The 20,309-nt window shown below is 41.9% G+C and overlaps 1 protein-coding gene across 1 annotated transcript in view; it reads right to left on the bottom strand.

The window, feature by feature from the left end:
- The window catches only part of Phlpp1 (PH domain and leucine rich repeat protein phosphatase 1), a 222,488-nt gene that overhangs the window by 22,757 nt on the left and 179,422 nt on the right, over nucleotides 1–20,309 (bottom strand). The window contains exons 11-12 of the mRNA NM_021657.2: nucleotides 9,439–9,639; nucleotides 4,863–5,025 (exon numbers count right to left, since the gene is read on the bottom strand). Of these exons, the coding sequence (NP_067689.2) occupies nucleotides 4,863–5,025; nucleotides 9,439–9,639 (364 nt within the window). The remainder of the gene's footprint in view (nucleotides 1–4,862; nucleotides 5,026–9,438; nucleotides 9,640–20,309) is intronic.

Here is a 20,309-nt window from a genome sequence, read left to right as displayed (position 1 = left end):
GGCTTTTGTCTCATTTTGCATCGTGTGGCACTTTTTGTCTTAATGGCCTTTTGCTTATTTGTTCTGATTTTTATTTTTGTGTGGGTTTTTGTCTTTTTTTTTTCCTTGTTCTTTCTGTTTTTGAAAGTCAGAGTGAGAAAGAACAAAGTTAGCTGGTAGGAAGGTGGGGAGGATCTGGAAGGAGATGGGGAGGGTATAATCAAAATATAAAAATGTAATTAAAATTTGTCCGTCGGACTTCCATCAGACAGAAGGAAAAGATTCAAAACCCAAGAACTCAGAAGACAGAGCAGCCTTGTGCTGCATCATCAGTGTGGGGAGTGATGTCAGCCAGGGGAAGGAAGGACTGATCAGGCCACAGAACCAGGTGGGCAGGCAAACCTTCCCTGTCACCCAGTTGTACCTCCTGACAACTATATGACACAAAGAGCTTGAGTTCTGAAATCACCTTGGAACGCCTGTCAGTCTATATTACAACCAATGGCTCAATTATAGAGATTTTGTTAAAAAACAAACAAACTGGAGAAAAAAGATGCCTAGGAAAAGAAAGATAACTGAGCAGAATTAAGCCTACCAGTTGGCGAACCCCTCTGAGCCTATGTTTAACTAAGAACAGAAGCCAAAGGAGAGGATTGCTTTTCTAAAGGTGTACTTGGGGTCTAACTAGTATTTAAACTCAGTCTGTAGGTAGCCTTTCTTTTCAATTGGCATGTACTAACTTCACTGATTTAGTTACAAGAATTTAAACTGATAAAATCACAAACAGGGTACATATTTGTTTTCTAAAACTCCATACTATCCCAGACAGCGTTCGATTTCTCTATATTCTGGATTTCCTGAAATAGGAAGTTAATAGCAAACTTTGAATTGAAGAAAAGGCATTTGGTAGTAACAGATGGCTTTCTTTGTGTCTTTACTTTTTATTACTGGCTTTAGGTGGCCTGTTACAATGTTCTAGGGTGCCTGACACAGGCTTCTGCAGGCCTTGGTTGAGTCTTCTACAGCTTTTGTGAGAAGAACCAATATTTTCATAAGTAAAGCATGATGGTATTTTTAGAAATGGAAAGACATAAAGTGAACATGAGATTTTCGACTGAAAAAGATCTGAAGGAAACTCTGAAGTCATCCCAAGCTGTCTTCCACTTTTCACACAGTAGGAGCACACTGAGTTCGCCCAGAGCCAATCCGAGCATGAAGGAGGCCACTTCACGGCTGCCTGAGGACCACTGCCAGTGCTCTTTGTACAAGGGCATCTGTAAGCAGGTGCTGGATGTGTACAAGGAGCAAGCTAGCACTGGCTGTTTTTACCTGCTCTGTGAGATGAGGTGTGGCCTGGTGGGAAAGGGCATAGCCTTGAATTTGAAAGCATCTGGGGAGCTAGAGTTTAAAGACAGATGGAACCATAACCAGCCAGAGTGCTCCAATTTTATAAGAGGGAGACGACGCAGCTCAAGCTTCCTGCTGGTCTTTTCCTGGGGAGACCAAAATAAAGTGGCTTTAGTGGCCATCTATGCTTGCTGCTTCTTTCCCAAACCCTTTGAAGGTGCTGTCTCAAACAGGAACTGACACCAAATTCCCTGGCTGTCAGAACAACATTCCCTAAATGATTATTCTTGAATCAGTTTCCAGGACTCAATGCTGGCTCCGGGTCCCGTCTGCTGTATGCGCTTCACAGAAGCCACCCTGACTTAACACGAGTGAGCTAAGCTGTGCTACCCACCTGTATCCTGACCCACCTGCTTCCCAGGATCATCTCCTAGCCACTTGAACCCAGCCTTCTCCCCAAATTGTGGGGATCTTTCCAAGGAAGCACACACTCTCTTCACTGTACATCACTGAGGAGAACAGCAAACTGGACTGCCTGGGACTTCTGAGCCACGCTGAGCTCCTGCTGACTCTGAGCTTGTACTTGCCTCCCTTTCTGATTGAGAGCTGACCTGCATTCGGAGGGAAGTCTATTTATTTTCAGCTTCTTATAGCCACCGATAAAAATAACTCACAGTCCACTACTCAAGGACGAGCCTACGCAGCATGTCCATGAAGCGCACCACACATGCTCAGAACACAATGCTGGAAGCTGCAGTCAAGAGTCAAGAAGACACATGAGAACCCGACAAACAGGATCTGCTGATGCGGTGCTGCAACCCCACAGTTCAAGTTGGATCGGCCAAGTTTCAGTTTCACTTGCTTAAAATTAAACTCCACAAAACATTACAGTGATTTACTAATTTAAAAATCATCCAACTGAAAATTTGGGTTTTGAAGCAAAACTGCTACATTACTAACATGGCTGTTATGTGGTTCATTGGTCTAGTGAGGGAGAACCAAGTGCCAGCATCACGGCCACCTTGGTTTCTGGGACATGTCACACACCAATGGGCAAGGCATAGACCCAGGCCCAGGTCCAGCCAGGCCAAGCCTTACTCTGTGATGGTGAATGTTTTTTTCACCAGCTGACTGAAAGCTAGTTGGCTGCATAGGGAGTTAAAGACCAGTTTGAATACACGAGACCATGTGCTAAAAAACAAACAATCAGAAAAAAAAAATCCACAAAACTAGTGTTATCTAGCACGTTGTGAATAGACATTTGCCTTTGAAGTCTGGAAGCTAAGGCCACGTGAAAAAAACTAGCTCAATGAGCCTAGCATGTCATGGTATGATGTTTTGTTATTATTGTGCATATGATATACATATATGCTATATACATTTATATTCAAATATACAAATATATACGTATATATCATCTTTCTCTTTCCATATATGTGTATCTATATATGGTATATTGACATATTTCAACTATCCAAAAGAAAATTCCTGGTTCAAATGATTAACACATCTATTAAAGTCAAATAAGCCCTATTGCTGGTATTAAAACTTGTTGTTACTATGTATGATATATATGATATATATGATATATATGATATATATGGTATATATGATATATATGGTATATATGATATATAAATACATCATATGCCATTCAGAGCCTGCCCCACCTGGGGATCTAGGTCATATACATATAGCTACCAAACCTAGACAATACTGCTGATGCCAAGAAGTGCATGCTAACAGGAGCCTGATATAGCTGTCTCTTGAGAGGCTCTGCCAGAGCATGACAAATACAGAGGCAGATGCTAGCAGGAAACCATTGAACTGAGAACTGGGTCCCCATTGGAGGAGTTAGAGAAAGGACTGAAGGGGTTTGCAACCCCATAAGGACAACAATACCAACCAACCAGAGCTCCTAGGTCCTAAACCACCATCCAAAGAGTACACGTGGACAGATCCATGGCTCCAGCTGCATATGTAGCAGAGGATGGCCCTGTTGGGCACCAATGGGAGGAGAAGCCCTTGGTCCTGCCAAGGCTGGACCCTCCAGTGTAGGAGAATGCCAGGGAGGGGAGATGAAAGGGGGGTTGATTGGGTGGAGGAATATCCTCATAGAAGAAGCCGGACAGGGATGGGATGGGTTTATGGACGGGAAACCAGGAAAGGGAATAACATTTGAAATGTAAATAAAAAATTCCAATAAAAAGGGGAATATAATCATATATATATTATACATGATATATAAAATACCTGTTTAGACTTATAGAACAAAACTAATTTTTTCAACAGCAATTTGGGTACATAAAAAACAAAATCAAATAGCCCTTGCTCTATTACTCGAACTCCAGGCTCCGGTCTCCTGAAGTCAGGTATTACTGGAGCTACTTGTAATGGAGGAGCTAGAAGTGGGAAATGCTACAGCATCAGAAAACGGAAGAAAACGAATCAAAGGAAAAGGAACTTAAACGCAGCACCAGAAGCAAGCAAAGAGAATGTCAGGGCTGCAGAAGTGACTCAACAGCCAAGAGTGCTGGCCGCTCCTGGGAACCAGGACCTGGAGCTCAGCACTGATGGGCAGCTCACAGCCTGCAGCTCAAGGGGATCCAGCCCTCTTCCAGCCTTCACAGGTACACACAGAGTGACTTTATTCTTAAGAAACACTACATATATCGACAAACACACATACAAAGTAAAAAGAAATCAAACCTTAAGAGGGAAGTGAGAAGTGTGGTAGAGAGACTAGCAGAAAATGAAGGGCCTCTACCTCATCAGAAGTCACTGACTTTGAACTCAGAATTCACTGACTTTTGAATTCAGAACTCTAAGGAAAACGCTAGGATAGGATTAGTTCTTCACGCAGCAAGACCATACTTTGTACCATGTAGTTAAAATCTGAGACTTAAATGTCTACTCCTTGTTCCTCCTCTTGTCACCTTCTAGGTGTTAAGTCGTGATGGTCAGTGTTCACTGTCACCTTGACAGAGTCTAGAGTTTCAGTGCACTGGGCAAGCCTGTGGGATCATCTTGACTAAAGTAACTGGTATAGAAAGACCCACACTCCTTTTGAGTAGCCTACCTTCTCAACAGGGAATCCTGGATTGCTCACAGCAGTGTGCTAAGCACAGCTCTGCTGCCTCAGCCTCCTCCCATGGCAGACGGCATGGAAACTGAGAGCTAAAGTCAGTCCTTTCTCTTGTGAGCTGCTTTTGTTAAGGTATTTTACCACAGCAGCTAAAAGTAACCAAGATGCTAAGTACTGAAACTCAGGACTTCATGTGATTTAGCTATCTGTATTTTAAACAGGATATTTAAAAACAAGCAAAAAACAAAAAAGCCTACAGCAGAAGAGGAAATTCTCTCCACCTAAGAGTTTCGTGATACTAAGTCAGACACAGAAGCTAAGCAGAACAAGGTTAATGGGGAGTCTCATGATGGCATACCCCGCTGTGTGGAAGCCACCCAGCACAGCCCCCACCCACCATGTTTGGGAAGGAACCGCTTTGCTGACTTGAAGCCCATGATCACTCACACACCTTGACTTCTGGGAGCTGCATGACTTCAGGAAAGACTTCGATGCAGTTCGAGTGAGCAATCACCGTGTGCATGCGCCTGCAGTTCATGATGGTTGTTGGGATGGCTTTCAGCTTATTCCCACTGATATCGATTTCTTCAAGCTCCTCCAGTTTCGCCATTTTACTGAAAGGAATGGGAAGAGAATCATCAGTTAACTGTAAGACAATTTAAATGTAGAGACACAGTGAGAAAAAAAGAGGAACTTATGACTTCAAAGATTCACTGAGAGGTGTCTCCTGAGGCTCTGCCAGAGCCTGACACATACAGAGGCTAATGTTCACAGCCAACCATTGAATGGAGAATGGGGTCCCCAGTGGAGGAAGGAGCTAGAGAAAGGACTGAAGGAGCTGCCTGGGTTTGTAACCCAATAAGAAGAACAACATTATCAACCAACCACATACTCCCAGGGACTAAACCACCAACCCAAGAGTACTCATGGAGCGACCGATGGCTCCACCTGCTTTTGTAGCAGAGGATGTAGAGGGAGAAAGGCCCTTGGTCCTCTCAAGGCTCCATGCCCCAGTGTAGGGGAATGCCAGGGCAGGAGGCTGGAGGAGTGGGTGAGGGAGCACCCTCACAGAAGCAGGGGGAGAGGGGATAGGATAGGGGGTTTCTGGAGGGGAAACGGGGAAAGGGGATAACATCTGAAATGTAAATAAAATATCCAATAAAAATAGTCATTTTTGTAAATACTTTTCACTGTTGCTTTTGAGTAGCAAAATGTTTTGCCATTTCCTTTCGTCTTACAAGAACTTAAGTTCAACTAACAACAGTTCTTTTCCTCTGAAATCTCCTTTTACTGCGTAGCTTAGTCTGAATTCCAGGGGAAATCTGAGTTAAACAGACCAGAAGCCAATGGTGATCACTGTAACTGCTTTGGGCTTAGAATGAGGGCATGGCTTCTTTGTGTTGGAGACGGATACTCAAGAAGATGCAGAGAACTATTCAGTAAGTTCTGCCCTCAGACCCAGCACCCAAACCTCTTTGGCACCGTGGATGATTACAAAGTGGAGGTGAGGGGCTCGGTAGATTGCAAGCCATACCGTCCATCTCTTCTCCTTCATTCTTTATTAAAGATGGTTCCAAAAGAAACTACTTTCATATCCTAGTCGTCATTCATGTAAATGGGTCACCTCAACCCTACCTTCCTTATGTGTCTCAATGTAATTTCATTTAAGGACAGCTTTTTCAAATATCTGTAATCTTTATAATGAAAGGGAGCAAACAGGGCACGTCTTAAGAACCAGAATTTCACGCTTTCTGTCAGTCTGGAGGACAGAATGAGTCTATCCTGGCAGCATTCACTGAGATCCGTTTCCCACCCTGGTGCTGAGCAGCCAGGGGCTGTGACATTCCTCATGAGTTTACAGTCCCCGCTATTTTATCTACTCATGGTTCCACTTGTCCCAACCCATTTAAAAAATGTATCAAGAAACACTATTGCTGTGTCACCTCCTCTCGAATGTTAAAGATTATCTCTTTCTTTTCTTGCTATAAACATATGCCTTAGACATAACAAATTTTCTTATGAAATCATATGTCTTTTGATACCATAAAACACATCCACCAGGCACTGCGGTTCCAGGACAAATAACAGTATACAGTATGAGGTGGTTAATTTAGGACAGCTATAATCTGTATATGTTTTACTATGCTGTTCCTCACATTTTAAAGGAAATATGAAGAAACCAATTGGTAATGAGGCATGAAAAATGAAGGAAGGTGTGAATACTAGGCCCAAGAAAGGAAAAGGTTATATTTGTCAACACAGAAAGAAGGAAGCCGAGCGACGGCTTCAGGACTGGAGCACGCCCAACCATCTGGCTAGTGGTCGGTTCTGAAGGAGACAGAAAGTCCTTCAGGAGTGTAGGTTTTAGGGAGATACTACATATCATAACCCTGTGGGAGAAAAATCATAGCGAGACTTTTCCAAGTACATAAAATCTTTTGTAGTCTTCATGTTAGTGACTGACACCTGCAATGTGTAACTGGGGCATAACCCTAGAGCCAGTGACTGCTCACACACAGATGCCATCCAAAATTAGACAGAGAAGCCCTTGTAGTCACATTGCTATGGATGACCATGCCCCTCCCAAAGCATCATCTCTGTATTCCACACTGAAATACAAATGCATGAGGGGGTAATGGGCACGAAACCTCTATTAGCAAAGCCAAAGCAATGTCTGAAGTCAATGCATACATGTGTCTCCTCCTGCAACAGACCGGGAGGTAGCCTATGCTGCCTACTCTGAGCTGCACGGACCTACAGACGGACAGAAGGTCAGTGTTTGCTTCCTGATGTGGAGGTGTGTGCTCCACATCCTAACTTGTAAGATAAATGTCAGTGAAATGGTCAGGCTCAGGGTATGGTGTCCTGCAGAGTCAGCCAGGAGACCACTGCTCTACCAAACGGAAAGAGGAAAAGAACCGAACCTTCTCAGAGCAAGCCTTTGCAATGGCAAGCAGTTTCTGTGTCTGTTGAGGTCACCATTACATTTTTGTTTCTTTTTCCCTTTCCTCCTTCGGTTCCTCCTTTCTGTGGTGCTGAGGAGAGAATCTTGGGCCTTCTGCATGCTAGACAAGTTTTTTACCCTTGTGCTATACCAAGTTTTCTTTCTCTCTTTCTTTCTTTCTTTCTTTCTTTCTTTCTTTCTTTCTTTCTTTCTTTCTTTCTTCCTTTCTTCCTTTCTTTCGTGTGTGTGTGTGTGTGTGTGTGTGTGTGTGTGTGTGGTACACACGTATGTAGTAGTGAGTGGAGGCCACAGTGGATGTCTTCCTCTACCCCTCCCCACTGTAACTTTGGAGATAGTCATCTGGCCTACTATAAAGGAAACAAGAATTCCTGAAGACTTCTTGCTTGAACATGGAGTTCAATGTTTGGCTAGGTGTGCTAGCCACTGGGTGGGACCTGCCAGCTGGTCTTCCCAGAGCTGGAGCCACAGTACTAAGGTGGCAATACTTGCTTTTATGCAAACACTGGGCAGTGAAACTGGGGTCCTCATGCTTGTGCTGAGAGCGCTTTACATAGTGGACCATCCCCTCAAACCAAGTGTGAATAAAAAAATGAGTTCCTGCTTTTCAGGCCAAATTTTACACACACACACATACACACACACACACACACACACACACACACACACACCACACACTTACACACACATACACATACACACTTACACACACATAGTTACTTACACACACACACTCACACACACATACACACACACACGCGCGCGCGCGCACAAATGAACAAATAATTAAACTGCAGATAGTATTCACTAAATGTTCAACAATATCATAAATAAATTTAAAACTACAAATGCACTGTTTTAGAAACTTACAGTTTGTATTAGGTAGTAAATATGAACAAAATCCTATCAAACATATTTTAAATCTTTCATTGCTTTTTATGTGTCTGTATGTGTGCATAAGCATGTTGGTAGTTGGGGAGTCCAGAAGCGGGTGTCAGGTCTCCTAGAATTAGAGTGATAGGTGGTTAAGCCAAGTTTGGGATAAAGAAACAAAATTTGGGTCTTTTCAAAGAGAAGCAAGCACTCTTAACCACTGAATCATCTTTCTAGAGTTCTGCCTGTCTCTGTCTCTCTCTCTCTCTGTGTCTGTCTGTCTGTCTGTCTGTCTGTCTCTCTGTCCCTCCCTTTTTCTCTCGGTGTGTGTTTATAAATATGTGTAAGAACCAAAGTCTATTTAAAAACTAACGATTGCTGAGTGGAGGTGATGGGAGCCTCTCATCCCAGCTCTTGAGAGGGCAGCCTGGTCTACAGGGCTAGTTCTAGGACACCCAAGGCTACACAAAGGAACTTTGTCTCCAAAAACCAAAAATAAAATAAAAATACCATGTAAATTTTAGTAAAGACAGGCTTTCCTCTATCACCCTAGAGGCATTTATTAGTTCTGATAATATTGCCTAGCAGGATACTAGTACTTCATAAGACTTGACTGCCAACAATCTTGTTAAAAGATAATTTATTAATTTATATGGATTTTATGTGTATATACATTTTGCCTGCATATGTATGTGTGTACTACATGCATGGCATCTCCAGAGGTCAGAAGAGGGTGCTGGATTCTCTGGGACTGGAGTTAGAGGCAGTTGTGAGCCATCATATGGGTGCTGGAAACCCGAACTCAGGTCCTTCCCAAGAGCAACAGGTGCCATCTCACCAGTCACCCCACATTCTAACTCTGAAACACATTAGTGGGTTTTATTTTTCAAATAAAACTCAGTAGCTAAAGAGAAGCAAGAGAAAAAAGCAGCTACTAAAAACATAAAAACAAATTTTATTTGAAAATCTTAAGAACATTTTAATGGTTTTGTTTTTGGATATATTCATATTAGAAAAACCAATGCAGTTGTTGTAAGGGAATACTTTTTGGTTTCAGCTTGCATAACAGATAACTGTAAATGAGGAGAAAGAGCAAACATACTTTAATCACCTTGGGTCAAAGCCTCTGCTGTGACTTATCTCCCTTCTGTGAATATGGATGTAAGAACAACGTTTTACAAGCCCCTGTTACCTTGCTGGGAAGCTCTGAAGCCGGTTATAAGCCATGTGTAGGATCTTCAGGCGGGGGTGCCCTGTTAACAAGGGCACACACTTATCAGTGAGGCTGTTGTTTGTCAAGTACAACTCCTGTAATATACTGCTTGTCTCCTCAGAAAGTGTGGCTGGAGGCAGGGTTTCCAGTTTGTTTGCGGACGCATTGAGGAATCTCAGGCTGCAGAGACAAAAGGCAAGAAAGTCCATCAATAAGGATAAGAAGGAGCTCTAGTCTAGCTCCCTCAGGAAATTCAGAAGCTCCATGGACAGGCAAAGGTGGGAGTTGGGGAATAGAAACAAACAAAAAGACAGGTCCTGCCTTCAGGAAGTTCAATTCAGTAAGTGTAGGAGAATCCCTGCCCTACATAACATAACATATGCTATGTTGAACATAATAACTATATGGAATTAAACACAAAGTCAAATCACCTTTTACTGAAATTAAAAAAAATCAAGGAAAATGCTTCTTTTCACAGCTGGTGGAAAATAAAAAAGGTAATGCTAATAATTTGACTTAAGGAAGAAAGCAGTAATCACTTATTTTTAAAATAAGTTATTTCTTATACTCAAAACAATTCAGATAGATCACAATACAACTAAACCTTGAAGTGATATGTTCCTTTCCCAGATGTTGTACAATATTTACTGTCAAGTATTTACAGCTGTTTGAGGCAATCTACTTACACTGCAGCAAAAATAATGAACTACCAGTGGTAACGGGGATGAAGAGTTACAACTACTGAATCCAGGGCTGACTCTCATAAAAACAGTGGTGAGAGCAGCTAGACAGCTGAACACGGCTGAATACACCTCACAGTTTCATCACTACAGAGTCCCAGTCAGAGAACTGTGTGGTAAGAGAAGTCAGGGTGGCTACTGCCCACAGGTGGGCAGGTTGATACAAGGAAAGGCTGTCTCATCTCACACTTCTGTCTCCTTGGACAGAGTGCTAGCTGCACAAGTGTGTTTACTCTGAGAAAGTCATCAGGCCCCACACTTAGGATTTTGCTATGCACTTTCCCACACTCACAGTGAACTTCAAGAAGATTTACACTCAAACAACCAGGAAAGACAATGCATGCTGCCATGGTTACCAGAGGATGGTGGGAACAATGGGTAAAATACAAACAGCTTTATACCTAAGATAATGCAAATCACTTCCTTCCATTTATTGTGAAACTCAAGTTAGAGACCAACGCAGAGCTGAGGACAGGGAGAGAACCCATGCCTCCATCAGGTTCCAAACAAACAGGTTCCAGACAAACAGGAGGGACAAGGTAGTGACAGAATATGCCATAGCTCTGGACTCACTCACCAGGCTACGCAGGTGCTACGACAAGGCCTGGAGTGCTCAGTGCTCGGGCCACTAGCCAAAGTGTGCAGACTTCTCTGCGTGCCCACCATAGAGAGCTACCATAAGGAAATAAACCACTTTCACAGTACACAAACACCTGCTATAACAACTGGCTAGCACTGAGAGCTTAAGAGACTGCTAAGGGCCTACCCCTAAATACATCATGCAAACCACATTCACTCCCCCAGGCTTAGGGAATCATTGTGAAGGAGAGGACAGAAAGACTGTAAGAGACAGGGATGTAGATGTCTATAAGGAAACTGTTTTTCAGATGCAATAGGGCAGGTGACAATAGGAACTCACGACAGTGTGACAACACCCATAAAGTCTTTGCAAAGCCAAGCCAAGAAAAAAAATCCCAGCATGAAGGGGACAGCCGGGCATGAAGCTCCACCCCTAGCAGAAGAGCCCCTGGCATCTGAAAGTTTTTCCAAGGAATAACTAGTTTTCTGTAATGGAGTGATCTCCATGTTCCAGTGCAGCCCCTTCAAGAGTATTTAGGACCACAAACTGGCCTCTGGATTGGAGGGAGGCAGGGAGAGTACAAGAACAGGAGCACAAAGTTGGATGAGGGAGGTATCAGGGACCTGGGGGAAGCTGGAGAAGGGGGTGAATATAATCAAAATTCACTGTATCAAGTTATCAAAGAATTAATGAAGACATTCAAAACCTCATCATGGATTAAATATTGAATATGATTCTGGGTTGTTTTAGAGTATGTAGAAAAAAATTTACAAAGGAGGAATACAAAACATTGGGTACAGTTATTTTTTATTTTGGAAAAATTTAAAAGGCTTATATTAGAAGCTCTTCCTAGTATAGTGACTCTCAGTCCTCATACTCTAATTTAACATGCAATTCTGCACACACACACCCCACTTAAACACACATCCAACTTCACTATTTATCTGAGGAAAAGTGTCTTCCTCCAAATTAAAGAAACCTGTATTCTGTGGACATGAAAAAGACCAGGGGTGGGCAGGTGAGGGTTGAAATGAACTACAGATCACAGCTGTGTTAGAGTGGGGACTAAAAGGCCACTCTGTTTTCAAACTGCTCTTAGCTAGGAAGAAAACCAGCTTCTACTAGAGTTCTTTATTTTTTAGGTTCAGTTTCTACAAGCTGATTTAAATATACCAGTTCAGCACTTACTCTGTACAGAATTAGAATACGTTAAAATTTAAGAACTGCATTTTTATTGCCCTTAAAATATCATGCAGTAGGGTCAACTGGGAAACCATCTAACAACTATTAAAATACAGTTCTCTAGGAAATGTGCAGTTAAAGACACATGAAAGACTGCAGAGAGAATGAATTCATGAATATTTGCATATTTTAGGCTAGAAAAAGGGAAAATGTTGTTCTAAAAACACTGACACATCAATGCTCATCTATAAAGCTACAAACGGGATTGCAAAAGCTTTCCCATCTGAACAAGAGGAAGAAAATTATTTCCCAGGACTTCTCCTCGGCGGCTTGAAATTGCCAGCTGGTATGGAACTCTATTCTCCACAGAAAATTAAGAGTGGGGAAAAGCTTGTACCATACTCCTTCAAGAAATGCAGCTAAGTTAGCTGGAACTATGGTTGTTAGCTCCAAAGAATGGTTCTGAACCACATAAAGCACAACTGTGCTAATGCCAAACATGTGAACCGACATGATTTTTACTTTACTATGATCTCAGCAAAATTATGTGCAATATCCACTTCCTTAAAATAGACTATCTTCAATTTGAATATTATAACAGGCGCCGAACTGAATAGATTTAATGGTCTAGATGTCATTCCTCCCCCAGAAGGAACAGAAGGAGGAGTGTAATGGGTAAAATCCTCCAGTGGCCAGTGAGACTGGGGGACTTCATGAAAAGCTGCATCAGCCCTCCCCATGTGTTCAGCCTGAACAAGCCACATTCCTTAAGCCGCTGTGATGTGCTAACTATTCTTACACTTCCCCTACCAGTTTCTCTAATATCAGCATGAAAGACTGTTTAATGTAAAGATGTTTCAGTCATGGGGCTCTGCTCACAACATGATCGTCTAATTAATGAAAAGGCAATAAAATGCTACCCACTTAAAAGGTGCTGCATAGGGAGCAGAGGGCGCCCCTATTTCCCACCTCTCTGAATGTTCTCATTATCATAGATGCTCCTCATTCCAAAGAGGACGGAACCCAACGCAGAGCAAACCAGATCACTTGGCAACAGCCACACAGATGAGTGGCAGACAGCCCTTTGCTCCTTCCACATCTCTCCAGAATTCAGATGCTAGAAACAGGACTAAAACCTTCTCCAAGAATGGTCTCACAGGCCCCTTTCTCCAAAGCTGCTGGGCTGCAGCAGAGGTGGCTGGACCACCATGAGGAGGCCGTGTGCACAGCACTTCAGTTGAGTCTTATAATCAATAGCTGAGCTCAACACCTCATCTTAGCAGAACACAAAAGGCACAGAGAACCCGGCAAGCACTTAGGAAGCCACAGCAAGACAGAAAGCCACTTCCTGGGCCCAGAGCAACTGCTCTGTCTGGCACACAATCCACCTGAGTCTGGGCTGTGCTGTTTGTTTGATTTTCAGAAGTGCCTGTCACCTATAACTTTACAGGCACCCTGTCTTTTTAGAGTGGCACAGCACAGGGTTCAGTGCCACAGCAGAGTTACCTCTCGGCAGGACGCCAGGCACTGCGTGTTTGGATTAACTTTCGACACAGGTTCTAAGCCTTGTTCTCTATTTTAATCCAATGTCCAAGATACAAAATACCTACTTGTAAGTCATTCCTTGACTTCCGTGTCTCGTGTTCTACGGTGTTACACAATACAAGTGATATTTCTCGTTATAGTTTATCTTTTAACATCTACTTTGACAAGGCAAATACTCTCATGACCTTGCCAACATTTTATGATGGCTACTTAGCACGCATGTTTTACGTGGCTAGCCTATACATATGTGATACAGATGTGTAACTCAAAGTTCACGCAACAGTGAACTTATTCATTGATATATAGTGATTTATGCCATTGTGGACTTTTTGAGACAGAATTTCACTGTACAGCTCAGTCTGGCTTCAACAAGAAATTCTTCTGCATCATCCTTCTTAATGCTGAGACCACTGATAGGAGCCAGTAGGCCTGACACCACTAACTTTTAAGAGTTCGTTATCGCTTGTTATCCTCATGTTCTAGCCCACTAAGCAGAAACATGACCACTGTTGTAGATGACTTAGGATAAGTATGAGAGTAAGGGATAAGGGTGGAGGACAGTCAGTCTTAGAAACTTACGTCAACGCTATCATGAAGGTCTAAGGACTCAGACAATGAATGCTTTAAGTAAACACACAAAAAAACATAGAGTTAACAAGCTGTTGAACACAACAGTTAATTTTCATGGCTTGAATTAGTTAACACTAGTACAGCACTGCAAATACATCTTCAGACCGAAATCTATGTGTGCCAATTACCCTGCTGTGTTCTTCAAAAGGGCCAGTGCACCACTCTGTCTTCTCTAATCACACATGCTTCCCCTCTCACTAGGCTATCTCTTCACGATACCTTTGAAGGTTCCAGATGATCATTTTACAGAATGTTACTCCATATGTGTTGCTCCATGGTTGATCAACCATAGAATACAGTCACATAAAATTGAGGTGGCCCCTAGGCTCATATATTTGAATACTTGGTCCTTGGTTTGTGGACCTGTTGGGGAAAGATTAGGACACTTGGCCTTTTTGGAGGAGATGTGCCACTGGGGGTAAACTTTGATGTTTCAAAGCCCCCACCATTCTGAGTTAGCTCTCTCTTGCTCTTTCTCTCTGTCTTGTGCTTGTGGATCAGATATAAGCTCTCAAGCCATTGCTTGAGTACCATGCCTGTCTGCCTGCTGCCATGTTTTCTACCACGATGGTTATGGACTCACGCTCTGAAACTGTAACCCCCATTAAAGTGCTTTCTTCTAGGTTGCCTTGGTTGTGGTATCTTAGCATAGCAATAGAAAAGTGAGCAAGACAAGGACGCTGCTCCGTAGTCTTTGTTTTTCACCACGAGCATACAGGTGTTTGGATGTGACTACATATGAGTTGCTACACGGTTCCTCTGTAGGTCAAGGTCATGAAGGACGTTACTCTACGTGGTCTATCATCACGTTACTCCATGGTCTATCAGCAGGAGAATGAGGTTGTGTATTTTTGGCAGAGACTAAAAATTGCACCATTCTCAGTGTACCATATTAGAAGGAACACAAGGCCAGTGTCATATTACTGTCAACATTAACTCGGATTACTTGGTATTATCAATTGTAACCACTTACACTTCCATTTTCCCCAACCTGGTAGTTATTAAATTTGTAGGGAAATCAGTCAAGACTGATATCTTAAGTCAATATCCCATTTCATATCACACTTTCTCTTTAACTTTTATTTGTCCATCCACTCAGAGTATTGGTGTCTTCTGTTCGTGGTTGCCTGCTGTGGAGAATCAGGAAACAACTTGCAGGGGTTGGGTCGCTCCTTTGACCACGTAGGTCTCAGGAAGCCCTGGGATGTCAGCCTGAGTGTCACAGTGCCTTCACCACCAAGCACAACGTGTTGGCTCTTGCTTAGTATCTTTTGCTTTTAACAATTTTTTTTTTCAATAATGTGAGCCAAAATTTGTGCGGCTCTTTTTAATTATGTTAGCTTTTTGGAATTAAACTGTAAGGAGAATTCCTATTTATTTACTCATTTTTTTTCCTTGTGGCCATTTATCTTATGCTACTGGGAGTAATTCATTACTCTCATTTTGCATTTATTACTAAATCTGTCCCTGAGACAGCATGTTTTCTGACTTATTTTTGAGCCCATCTTGTGTTTAGTCAGCTCTAGTGTTAGAATCAGTCCTGTAAATTTCAGAGTGCTTTGATATTTTCTTCATATAATTTTTGAACATTTCTTAAATATATTTCTAAGCATCCGACCTTTCTTGATGCCATTTTAAGTGGGGGTTTATAATCAACATACTGACTTCTACTATCCACTGCTTATTCATATAAAGCTTCCTGACATGAATTTTATATCCTGTTACCCTGCCCAACTGAAGTGTTTAAGAATGAGTTATTTACTAGTCTTCTGGTATGCTATTATATTTTATACAAACAAAAAACCTAGCTCTTTATTACTGATTCTCAGGCCTATAAGGAATCTTTGTACACTGTCATGGCTAATCTATCTAATGTATCACTGAATAGCAATAGGAATAGTGGGCACCCTAGTCCCATCACCAGCCCTAGCAGACACACCCCATGGGTTCCTAACAAGTGGCTTTTAGGGGGCTGCAGAGATCCCAGCAACTACATGGTGGCTCATAACATCTATAATGTTATCTGATGCCCTCTATGGACATGCAGGTATACATGCAATCATACACATAAACAAATACATCTTAAATAAAAAATGGCTCTTAGCATTGTGGTGTGTATATGTAGGGTAATGAAGCACCCCTATGGTTTCCCACTTAAAAGGTGGCTTTACACTTGTGGTGTAAGTATTCAAGAGTAGTAAAGTATGTGTCAATCTCTATCTTTTCATTAAAAGCTTTTGACATATAATTCAGAGTCCACAAATAGATACACAACATTTTGTTCACCAATCTATCATCCCACGGACATGGCTAATTGTACTTTTGAGGAGAGTTAAGTTCAATCATATACATTGACTGTGCGTGTGTGTGTGTGCATGTGTGTGAGTATGTGTGCGAGTGTGTGTGTGTGAGTGTTTGTGTGTGCGCATGTGTGTTTGATGTTTTGTTTCAGCTATTATAATATTACAGGCAGACACACTTTTTTGAAAGGAAATTGATTTGTTCTAACAGTGACCAAGTACTTACACATTGTTACTAAAAGCTCCAGATCCTAATAATGGGGTGTGTGTGCTGTGCATATGAAAGCAGGAAGCTAGTGCTTAAGTAGATGCTTTCCTCAGTCACTTTCCTCTTCAGCTTTTGAGACAGGGCCTCTGTCTCACTGAGCTGAGAGCTCACTGGTCCAGCTGAACTCCTTGTCTGACAAGCTGTAGGCATCTTCCTGTCTGGGTCCCAGCAGCTGGGCTGCAGGCATGGAGCCAGCACTGCACCGACTGAGCCATCTTCCCCAGCCGCCCTTTGGATTTTATATGATCATTGACTGTCTGGCTTATCAATTTTCTACTGTAAAATTTCAATGTGCTGCCAAAAATACTTTTTTGGATTGTGATTTTAAGCCCCGTCCTGTGAATGTTTGTTTCATTGCTCTTTAAGGACTTACACACAAAGACACTTTTTTGTTCCGTCTTCCATTCACATTAATTTACCTCTAACTTCTAAGTTCTTCTTTATGGCATTTTTAGTTTTCACATCTTAGTTTCTGTTTATTCTTAAAGAGAACTTGGCCTGCTAAAAAAGCTTAGGTCATACTTTAACCAATTTTTAAAATGTCACTCCATTATTACTTTGCATTAATACTTTTGGGGTCTGGTGACTAAGTGTCTTTTTAAGTCCACTTAGCCAACCTTTTAATATAGCTCTGAAACACTTTATTTTTCAGAAAGTAAATTTTACTGTTAGATCTAAAAGTTGATATAGTGTCCCAGGCCCCAATTCAGTAGCTCTTGTCAAATATACTTACATGTCAGAAAAAATCTGTCCCATCCCTTTCCCTGTTCGGAAGCTCCTGATACGCAAATTCTGCTTCTTCTGAGCCTGTTTCCCACACCCCCTTTATCTCTAGCCCTTGTATTTCTTCATTTCACTTTCCCTTCCTTGCCTTTTTTTAATGCCTCTTTCTGTATTTTTATTTGAAATTATTACCCTTTATCCACCTGGTAATAATCTGTTCATTTATAAGATAACTATTATTTCTTCCATTTTAGGAATTCAATGACCTCTCTTCCCATTTGTCCATTTTTGTTCTAAACTTCTCAATATTTTTCATTTTTATTTTCTCAAATGCTCACAAGTATATTTAATTCAACTTGGAGTGTTGCCTTAGATTTTAGCCTTAATGATAACTTAGGGGAGGAGGTGTGTCCTTTGTTTTTCTCAGGCACGGTTACTATGGATGTGTTCATCCTCTCCCTGCGGATTTTCATGGCATCTGGATATTTACGAGAGTATTTAAAGGATTTTTTAAAGTGTGTGTGTGTGTGTGTGTCTCTGTGTGTGTCTGTGTGTGTGTGTGTGTGTGTGTGTGTGTGTGTGTGTATACCTCAGTGCAGTGCCTGTGGAGGCCAGAAGGCATCAGAGTTCTCAGAGCTGGAGTTGCAAGCAACTGTGAGAAGCAGAGCCTGGATACTGGGAAGAAAACTTGGGTCCTCCTAACCATTGAGCCATCTCTATCCTGCCTTGAGATTCTAAGTCATTGGGATTGTAGTGGCTATTCCTGGTTGTCAAGTTGACTGTATCTGGAAGGAACTACAATCCAGAATTGGAAGGCTCACCTTTGATCCTGATCTTGAGGCTGGAAGATACAAGTTTCTGACCCGGATCTTGGCATGGAGATCTTGAGGCAAAATGGCTAAGGCAAGGAGATCTCTGAGTTCAAGGTCATCCGGGACAAAGCAAGTCCCAGATCCAAGCATGGTGGTACATAACTTTACTCAGGGACACACCTTCTGCTGGAGACCTGCATAAGGACATTGGAAGAAGGAAGATTCTCTCTTCTTTGCCTGCTTGCCTGCCTTGTGGGACTGAGCCACTGCTAGATTCTTGGACTTCCATTCACAGCTGCTGTTGACCACTGTTGGGGAGTTGGACTACAGACCGCAAATCATCAACAAATTCCCTTACTGTATAGAGACTACCCATAAGTTCTGTGACTCAAGAGAACCTTGACTAATACAGGGACCATGCACTATCCTACGGAATTCTGTTTGGACTCTACTCATCAGAATAGGATCCTTTTCAAAATCACGCAGTTGCCTATCGTCTAATGTACACCCTTTCTTTCCCCAGTATAGAGGGAGATCTTGGAAATTTTCTGTTTAGTGTTCTAAATCTCATTGACTGATTCTCTATTTTTACAAACTAGCCAGCTTATTTTGATGCTAATAGCCCCCAAAGAGCTACCACGTACAAATATTTGAAAAACGTAAGAGATAAAGTATATGCCCTTTCTTAAGAAAACCCAATTTCTGTGCGTAAGTCTTCTTTTGTAGGAATCTGCTACAGAACCTTCCACGGTCACCTTGAGCTTTCAATGTTTGGTAGACCTTACATACTAGAATTATGATGCTGGCCTTGTTAAACATGCTGATTCCAGCTCTCTCTCTAACATCTAAGTCAGTAGAATGGAGATAAAAGCCAGGACTCTGCGAGTTCTCTAGAGGCTTCTGATGACATGCTTTTAGAAACACTTTTAATCTACCACATCTCTCAAAACATCACAACTTCAAAGACAGCTTGCATAAAGTGTAGGCAACTCAGCTTTTCAAAATGCCAGAAATATCTGCCTTTGCCAAAAGGCACCAGTTGTCACGGTCAATTGATCAGTCTCTTCTGGTTCTCTGTTCTCTTAGCTCCTTTGATATTTACACACATTCTTTCTGAGTCACTCAAGCTTATGGTTTATGCTATGACTAATACTCTAGAGATAGTTAATGAGCACAAGAAAAATACCACAAAGCTCACTGGCACATGGATGTCCCCACCCCCATCTCCCACCTCTGAGCATCCCTCTGCTACTCCAGCCAGGTATAAAAATAGAGCTGGGTCCCACCAGTGCTGCGATCCATGCACCTTTCCTTTAAAAGCATCTGTTCCAGTTTCGTTAGTTGGACTAATTCCATCAGGAGAAGCTATGTGGACATCAAATGTGCATGAAGATGCTAGGTGAACAGGGAGTCAGTCACTGCCAAGATTCCAAGAAAGAACAGAAGGATAGAAGTACCTCTGGCTGTGAGTCATCCACTCTGATAACCCGTGGGGAATTACCTAGCCTTCCTCCGACCATCTGCTGGCGACAGCTATGTATCTGAAACTCCTTTGGTGTTTTCATCATGAGAACTCTCAGCAAAAAGATGTTCAGCAAGATGAGGATTAGAATATTTACCAGTTTACCCAACAGAACCAAATTCTGCCTTGTCTTAAGAAGCAAAATCAGTCAATTTCTTAACAATATATGGTCCATCAAATTTCACATCCATCTACAACTTTGAGATATGAGCTTATATTTATTTAAAAATACATATTTATTTTAATTGTCACAAGTGTACATATATTAATATTTATAGTGTAACATTTCAATTCAAGCATAGAGTATGAACTGAGCAATAAGACTCAAAGGTGAGTAGAAACTTAAAGTCATAACGTGGTGATGAAGTCATAGGAATGCTAATAAGATGGACTGCAAGCTCCAGAAGAGACAAAGATTTTACTGAAGTCACCTAATTGAAAGGGGATCTGTTTCTCTGGTTACCAAAAAACTTCCTGCTAACAGGGAAAGCGGATCAACACATGCTATTTCTCAGTTATAAAACCTAACCTAGAGCCGGAAACAATTT

This window comes from Rattus norvegicus, chromosome 13, assembly GCF_036323735.1.
Source record: "Rattus norvegicus strain BN/NHsdMcwi chromosome 13, GRCr8, whole genome shotgun sequence".
Lineage (NCBI taxonomy): Eukaryota > Metazoa > Chordata > Mammalia > Rodentia > Muridae > Rattus > Rattus norvegicus.
Note: the sequence above shows the minus strand (reverse complement) of the source record. Positions and strands in the feature narration are given on the sequence as shown.